Source organism: Rhincodon typus, chromosome 3, assembly GCF_021869965.1.
Source record: "Rhincodon typus isolate 14 chromosome 3, sRhiTyp1.1, whole genome shotgun sequence".
NCBI lineage: Eukaryota > Metazoa > Chordata > Chondrichthyes > Orectolobiformes > Rhincodontidae > Rhincodon > Rhincodon typus.
Window position 1 is genome coordinate 7,017,663 of NC_063334.1, and position 8,910 is coordinate 7,026,572.

Below are 8,910 nucleotides of genomic sequence, written 5' to 3' on the forward strand. Positions count from 1 at the left end.
AAGTATTCACTACTCGCAGGGCCTTGTGTTGTTCCTGGTGCCACATGCTTAAAATGCAGATGTTCACAAGTCAAGCATGGTCAGTCAGGAGTTCCACTGCACGGTTCCTGTGATTTGCCCTGGAGATGATGGACAGAGGCGAGTTAGCCCCACCACTTGCCAACTCAGATCTGGAGGTCCTTGTGGATGGGGTGGTGCTACGAATGGCCACCCTCTTTGCTCAAGACTGACAAAGGAAGCCACTATCACCCAGGCCAGTGCTGCTTCCAAGATCCAAAGGAGCGGCCAGCAGTGCTGGAAGAAGGTTTGCAAGAGTAAGGGCAACCATCTTCACTCCATAACCTCACACTCACTCTAACTCTGGCACTGCACCCACCTCCCACCAATGGTCTACCATTCCCACTGTTACATGCAATGTCTTCTCTCACTTGCTCTCACCCACCCCTAAGCATCTAAACTACTAACCCTCAGTGGCCTCTACCTGCTTACTCACACAGGACACCTCTCCGCTCCCCCACACCCCTCCCCATCACCCAACCCCTGCCGCCCAGACCAATACTGAGAGTTTTGTTGGGTAATACAGGTAGAGTGGCTGAGTCAGTGATGCTCTCCAGGAAACACAATCTGCAGTTCCTTGCAGCCGCATCCAAATAGCAAGTGCACAGTAGAAGTTAAAACAAATGCTGCAACACTGAAAGGGGGCAGATTAAGCATTTCATTCTGTGAAGGAGTGGGTCCACTGTTGTGCAGCATGGGTGAAACACACCTATGATTACAAACTGCTGTATGTGACCTTACGCAGTGACCTCATGTGTCCACTAAAAATCAATGGGGGCCACTAAAAGTCAATGGGAGCTGGGAAGATTTCGTTGAGAGACACCAAGGAGCATGAGAAAGTCACCAGGCAGATCAGCAGTGAAGAAAGGGGTAGGAAAATTAAATGGCATGACCACAATCAACAACACAAATTCAAAAAACTTCAAAGGACATTAACTGGGTTGTTATTTTTATTGCTATGTGCTCCCCAATACAACAAACAGCATCAGTAGTGTACGGTCAGAATAAAACAGGCACCTATATTATTGTACAAAAAAAAGCAAATAAGGCAAATAAATCATATTCTTTCCATTTATAGGGTAAAAGAGAGATTCTTAAATAAATTCTATGCAACTGTGTGAAGCTCAGGGTTGTCATTTTACAAATTAAACACTAGATTCATTACCTTCAGAAGCCTGGCAAGAAACTAGCAGCAATTCTTCAAAGGCACAGAGTTGACTGGACCCTACTTGACTACACACAGGACAATAGCAAACATTCTTCCATAGTGTACCACTATGTGCATCCAAATCTCCTATCCTAACTATCCCCTTTTTGATCAGGTCACTTCATTATCTTCTGGTCCTGTTTTTCCTTTACAATACTTTTAATTTGATGCTACCAGTTCACCATTTTAAAAAAACAGTTCCGTCCTCTTGTATGCTTCTAAGTAAGTAATAATGTTGCTCACCAATTGTCACAGAAAAATCCTATTCTATTTTGCATGTTACAGCAACATTTTTGTGGTGGAGGAAAATTAGTTCATAACCACTGTAGTACTTCAGTTTATATTGTATCTCCTGTAGGTTGATGGAGATTGTCAATGGCTCATTTTTTTTTTGAATGGGAATTGAGTGAATCACTGATATCCATTCAGGTAAGGCTATTTAATTGGCTGGTCAAATTTCTAGATCCTGATGTTGTACTTTGTACATACATAATATCAGAACATCATAATGCCCAGGACTGAATGACACATGGATGAAAAAAAGATTGAAAAAGGTTACTTTTTCAACACATCTGCTGCTAATGCCATCAATGTGGGCAAAAGTGAGGTTAAACAAAGTTCTGAAGAGGGGTCACAGGACTCGAAATGTTAACTCTGCTTTCTCTCCATAGATGTTGCCTGACTTGCAGAGTTTCTCCAGCAATTTCTGTTTTTGTTAAAGAAATTAGACCCTGGAATATGTTGGCTCAGAATGAAGATGGAGTTGCATTTTACATTTAAAATATATAACTAGAGTCTGTTGTCAAGGATTTTACAGCAGAGCATTTAGAAAACAGTGGCCAAATCAGACACAATCAGCATGAATTTACAAAAGGGACATCTTGCTTGACAAATTTACTGGAATTCTTTGATGATGTAAATAATAGAGTTGATTGGAGGAGACAGTGGAGGTGTAGCATTTGGACTTTCAGAAGATTTTCGGCAAAATCCCACATAAGAAATTAATGCAAAATGAAAGTGCATTGGGTTGGAGTAGTGTTTTGAGATGGATAGAAAATTGGTTAGCAGACAGGCAACAAATAGTAGGAATAAATGGGTGATTCATGGGGTACTACAGTGATTGGAACTAGGATCTTAGCTATTCACAATATAGGTTAATGATTTAGATGAGGGAACTAAATGTAATATTTCAAAATTTGCAGATTTGCAGCTGGGTGGTAGGGTGAGCTTTGAGGAGGATACAGAGATGTTTCAATGTGATTTGGACAAGCTGAGTCACTAGGCAAATACATGGCACTTGCAACATAATGTGGATAAATGTGAAGTTGTCTGCTTTGGTAGCAAAAATAGGAAGGCAGATTATTATTTGAATGGCTATAAATTGAGAGAGGGGAATTTTCAAAAAGACCTGGGTGTCATTGTGCACCAGTCGCTGAATGAAAGTGCTCAGGTACAGCAGGCAGTGAAGAAGGCAAGCTGCATTCAATACAAGTTGCCACATTACAGGAAGGATGCGGAGACTTTGGGGAAAAAGCAGAAGAGGCTTACCAGAATTCTGCCTGGATTAGAGGCTATGAACTATTAAGAGAGTCTAGAAAAACTTGGGTTGTTTTCTCTGGAGCGGTGGAGGCTGAGGGGAGACTTGATAGGAGTCTATAAAATTATGAGATGCATAGAGTTGATGGTCAGAATCTTTTTCCCAGATTTGAAATTGAAATGAATTAAACTGAGAGGTGGAAAGTTCAATGGAGATGTGAGGGGCATGTTATTTTACACAGAGAGTGGTAGGAGTCTGGAATGCGCTGCCAGGGATGGTGGTGGAGGTAGATACGATAGGGGCTTTTAAGAGACTTTTAGATAAACACATGAATATGAAAGCAGTCGAGGGATATGGGCCAAGGGCAGGCAGAAGGGATTAGTTTAATTTGGCTTCATGTTCACCACAACATTGTGGGCCCAAGGTCCCATTCCTGTTCTGTACAATTCCATATCCTATGTATGTTGACCTTCATAGCGAGAGGACTTGAGTGCAAGAACAAGAATGTCTTGCTGCAATTATACAGGGCATTGTGAGACCACATCTGGAATATTGTAAGCAGTTTTAGTTTCCTTATCTGACGAAGGATGTTCATGCTATACATGCAGTGCAGTGAAAGTTTAACAAATTGATTCTTGGGATGGCAGCACTGATGTATGAGGAGAGATTGAGTCAGTTAGAATTATATTCACTGGCAGTTAGAACAAGGTGGGCAGGTGGGATATCAGAGAAACCTATACAATTTGAACAGGTATTTTATCAGGTTAGATGCATCAAAGATGTTCTTGATGGTTGGGGAGTCCAGGACCAGGGGTCACAGTTAAGGGAAAAAGATAAACCTTTTAGGACTTAGGTGAAGAGAAATTTCTTCACCCAGAGTGTGGTGAGCTTGTGAAATTTACTACCACAGAAAGTGTTTGAGGCCAAAACAATATGTGTTTTCAAGAAGGAAGTAGATATAGGCTAAAGGGATCAAGGAATTTTGGGGAAGGGCAGGATTAGGATATTGAATTCGATGATAAGCCATGTTTATGTTGAATGGTGGGGCAGGGTGGAAGAGTCGGCTGGCCTACTCCTGTTCCTATCTGCTATGTTTCTATGTAACTGCATAAATAACTGGCTACAAACTGTCGATCTTAGAAGAGAATTTAAATCTACATAACAAGATAGACGAAAACAGAAAATTCTGGAAAGGTCCAGCAGATCCATTGCTTCCTAGAAAGAAATTAATCAGATATCCCCTTTTGAATGTAAGCATTCAACAGAATATCGTACAGGCCTTTCTTTGCATGGGTGCATACTGACCCGCACTTATCAACACTTATTTTAGACATGTAATTTATTTTGACTAGCACCAAAAGGATTGGAGATCTGCATGTAATTACTGCCAAGTTAAAATTTAAAGGGACCAGTAATTCTTGTCTGATCCATCGTTATATCTGTTACCCTTCATTGCAGATTATGAAATGTATTGAGACAGTTTTCAACATCAGATATACACTGAGATTTAGAAATGGTTATGTAACATTGGTAAACAATATCTCACAAAACAACTTGTATATTAAAATATAATACTGACTTACATATACAGTATTTACAGAACAGCTGCAAATGCCTTAAATAATATCTAATTCACTGACACTTGACGGAATACTATTTGTACCAACTCAACACTGTAAACTCAAAGAAATTGAGCATCGCAATTTGATTTCTTACTTTGATTTTTTTAACATCAGATGATATGTAAAATGTAGTCATAATCCTTTACAAAGGCAACACCAGAAAACCTGGATATCCCCTCTTCATTGGAAAAATCTTTGGTCTTTGTTTAAATGATCCCAAAAGAAATTGGATTTGGCCAATAGAGCAAAGTGCCAGCACTTTACGACTTGAACGTGTTCCTTTTCAAGAAAAAATTGACAGTTTAGGTTCAGTGAAAATGCAGAAAGTCATTTTCAAATCATACATGCACCGTGATGTCTACAACTGATTCTTTTTGAATGGTTGCTTTTTTCCTCAGATGTATCTGATATAAGAATCCTACTTCATGTCTCTGCCTCAGGAGATTGTAATGCAGCATGTCTTTCTGATGCCTCTGCCACTCCAACTGATGCATGGCTGGCTGTGGAGCTGTTGCTGGTTGCAATGGGATTGTCTTGAATTAAATGAGGCTGATACTGTGAAGCCACCAATCTGTGAGGCCTACCAGCTGCAGGCATCTTTTTCTGGGAGGAATTTATTCCTTTTGTTTTGCCACGTCCTGGAGTGACTGCACTGGGCTTGGTATTCTTTTCTCTGGCTAACCTGCTGCTTTGCGAACTTCTGGTCCTGGAAGTGGAGTCAGGAGGATGAGTTGGTGTCATGTTGTGGTCAGCTTCTGCCATTTCATCGTTTCTTTCAGCAGCACCAGGGAGGAAGGGAGGAGGCAGGGTGCTACTGCGCTTGCTACAGGATTCACAGCAGAGTTTGTTATAACCTGGAATGGAGCAATAGCGAGCTAGCACTTCCATCTGGCAGAATATAGACTTATCTCGCAGGCAAGGCTCATCTGTAAGGTGAATAAAGTGAAATCAAACAGTTTATTCAACTTAGAAGCATAAAGCATCCTGCAGTTAAACATTAAAATCAGTATAATGTGCATTAAATTTCTAGCATCATGTGGCCAAGCAACAAAATGTCCCAATCTCCAATGGAGTGAAACTGCACAGTTCAATATACTTTACCAGTTTTGTTGGGGTTCCTTTGTTTGACAACTTTGATTATATTGTGGGTCAGAGAGAGTCAATTCTGACCTATTGTATGTGCTGTCTGTTCATGTTGATATTGTTTCCAGATTTAAGTAATGATCAAAGGGCCATTGTTTTTATTAAGGTGCGTAAAAAGTAATAACCAAATAGAAGTCTCCATTTTCTTATTTGAGATGCATCAAAACAGTGGAACTGTGAAAATGGTCACTGGGTAGACAGATGTTCACACCATGTATCTTTCTGCTGTCAACACTGCTATCAGTTAAGGATTATTAAGAGAGGTTTGCGATTTATTTTCTGAAACAAACTACATCACTGACACTGCAGCGTGGGAATGTAGCAAACTGGAGCAGGAGTAGTCCATTTGCCCATAATATGATCACCGCTGATTCTCCATATCAACACCGTACTCCTGCTTTGTCTCCATATCCCTTTACACCTTCAGCATCTAGAGATCTATCTATATTTTTTTCTCAAATATATTTAGTGTCTAGCATCCACAGCTTTCTATGGTAAGAGAATTCCACAGGTTCACCAGTCATCTGAGTGAAGACATTTCTTTATCCCATTGCCACATTGGTGTAATTTTGAAGCAATTGTAGGAGGTCAGCAGCATCTACAATTACTTAACGTTGCAATAATTATTGCAGCCATCAACAAGTACAGTAAAATGTCCAAGTTATGTGTGAAATGGGGATCATCTCATCCACTAAATCATTATTTACCATTTTGCAACATATAAAATCTATGTTCCACAGAGGAACATTGGGCTAAAATGTGCAAGAATTCCAAGTGCTTGGAGAAACACAACATGCAACACAAGGCTGCATAGCAGCAGGTGAATAAAAGCCAACCAAGGGACAATGCCAACAAAAGTTCTAAGCTTCTACTGAAGGCACCCAATGATGTCAACAAAGTCCTGGATCTAAGTGCTACGTCACGTTACAGAAGCCAGTCAGATAGTACATGTTCTCAACTCAACATACCATATAGGTTCCATCAGAAATATTTAAGCCTTCATCCAAGTGATGTACCCTCAAAGAAATGGACATCATCCACTGTATTACACGAATGGCACTTGTGCAAGAACCAATATCATCCCTTTAAGCGACCGTCACAAGATGTACTCAAGAAATTAGCACAGTGTGGTACAGTCCACTCATGAGAAGCTAACTCCTTACAATGGATCTGACATCCCATGCATTAGCAATTTCTATTTTAAGTGCCAGTGCAGCTTCTCCTGGACCCTTTCATATTGTCGATATTGCAGAACCTTTTGGCATTGCTTTACCAGCATGCCCAGATCTACGTGTCATCATGACTGACAAGGGAAACAATTCCAAACCAAAGATTCCAGACCACAGCATCGCAACTACCTCAAGACCTGACAAATGTCTACCCAGACCAGTTTGATTCTATCAGTAACTGTAAAGGCAGTATAGCATTAGCTCAGAAAGATGATGATGTACACCCAACTTTGACCTTCCTCATAAGTGCAGCACTGACATTCAGGATAAGCTCAGGTTGGAACTGGATTCCAGGGTTAAAAATAACATCATTTGTAAAGTTGAGCATCACACTGATTGTGTAGCTGTATTACTTGAGTTTTGGAGAAAGATGGCACTCACAGACGGAGATCATTCAGTCCATCATGTCTGCACAAGTCTACAAAGATCTGATTGTACTAATCCCATTTTCCAGCTTTGAACCATAGTCACAGAGGGTCTGGTAGCAAAAGTGCACATCTAAATGTTGCTTAATGTTGTGAAAGTTTCTGACTCAGCCATATTAAAATCTCTTGCCTTGTTTGTCCTCCCTAAGTGCATTACCTCACACTTTTCTGGGTTGAACTGTGTATACATACATTCAAACTCTCTGTGTAGGTTTAGATCCACACCCACTGTACAATGCACTAAAAAGATGTCCACACAAGATTCCTACTCTGGAAGAGATTTGTTCCAAGTTGTCAGGCATAAAGTGTATATCCAAGTCTGATTCTAAGAATGGTTATTAATCCATGTATCTTTTCCCAGATTCACAGAAACCTGACATTTTTGATAACCTTCAGATGAAACTGTTTTCTTAGATCACCATTTGGAGTATCCATTAGTCAGAAAATATCACAACCCGCAAGTAGATCACATCATTGTGAATCTACCAGGTTGTCCCTTGCAAATCACATTGCAGCTCTCAGGAAAACTGTACATTAGCATGCCACAAACCACCTTCAGCTCATGAATTTAGCAGGAAAGTAAGGCTTATTTTTCAACAGCAACAAAACTTCAAATTGACATAAGCCATAGCAATTTTTTGGGATTAGCATCAACACACCCTTCAAATATTATTAGACACGATCCTACCAGAACACATGTGCAAAAAATGACTACATCACAGAACAATGGTAATTGACAAAAGTGTTCTGGTTTCTTCCATATTTAATTTCCATCTCTTCCAAATGTTGGAATGGAAGTATCTCACCTGAGACACCATATCTATGGCAGTATGACCATAGGTATGATCTTTCAATTGCTCAAAATCTTCTAGCAAATATATTCTTTAATATAATGAACCCTCCAAGTTTACCACATTGGAAGTAGTTACATCTCAGTAAGGCCTCAGATCATGTCTCTTATGGGATGACAAGACCATTGCATTTAGTTCTAAAGTCTACATGATAGCTCAGGCAAATTACTCCAAATAGAAAGGGAAACTATCACTATAGTTTTCAGATTAGAATAATTTCACACATATCTATTTGGTAATTATTTCATTGGTCATAAAGATCATAAAGTGTTGGAAATTACCTGTCAGAAACCTTTCAAGAATGCAACCTCCACAATGACAACATCTACTTGTGAAGTTGCAAGGGCATGATTTCAAATTATATGGCAAACCAGGTTCACAGATACCTGTTCTAAATGCTCTTAGCCTACTTTCAAATCCCACTGAGACAAAGATATTCCTCTAGATTTATTACTGGATATTGTCAAATCCAAGTCCAATGACATATAAAGAACAAAGAGCAAAGAACAAAGAAAATTACAGCACAGGAACAGGCCCTTCGGCCCTCCAAGCCTGCGCTGATCCAGATCCTCTATCTAAACCTGTCACCTATTATCCAAGATAGTAGGAACTGCAGATGCTGAAGAATCCGAGACAACAAGGTGCAGGGCTGGATGAACACAGCAGGCCAAGCAGCATCATAGGAGCAGAGAGGCTGACGTTTGGATTTCACAAGTTTCAAAATCTCCCCTCCCCCCACCGCATCCCAAAACCAGTCCAGCTCGTCCCTGCCTCCCTAACCTGTTCTTCCTCCCACCTATCCCCTCCTCCCACCTCAAGCCGCACCTCCATCTCCTACC

The 8,910-nt window shown here is 40.3% G+C and overlaps 1 protein-coding gene across 1 annotated transcript in view; it reads right to left on the minus strand.

Annotated features, from left to right (window-relative positions):
- Window positions 1-994: 994 nt before the first annotated feature.
- The window catches only part of LOC125482840 (A disintegrin and metalloproteinase with thrombospondin motifs 3-like), a 12,287-nt gene continuing 4,371 nt past the window's right edge, over window positions 995-8,910 (minus strand). The window contains exon 3 of the mRNA XM_048595372.1: window positions 995-5,349. Coding sequence (XP_048451329.1) covers window positions 4,847-5,349 — 503 coding nt within the window. The 3' untranslated portion in view covers window positions 995-4,846. The remainder of the gene's footprint in view (window positions 5,350-8,910) is intronic.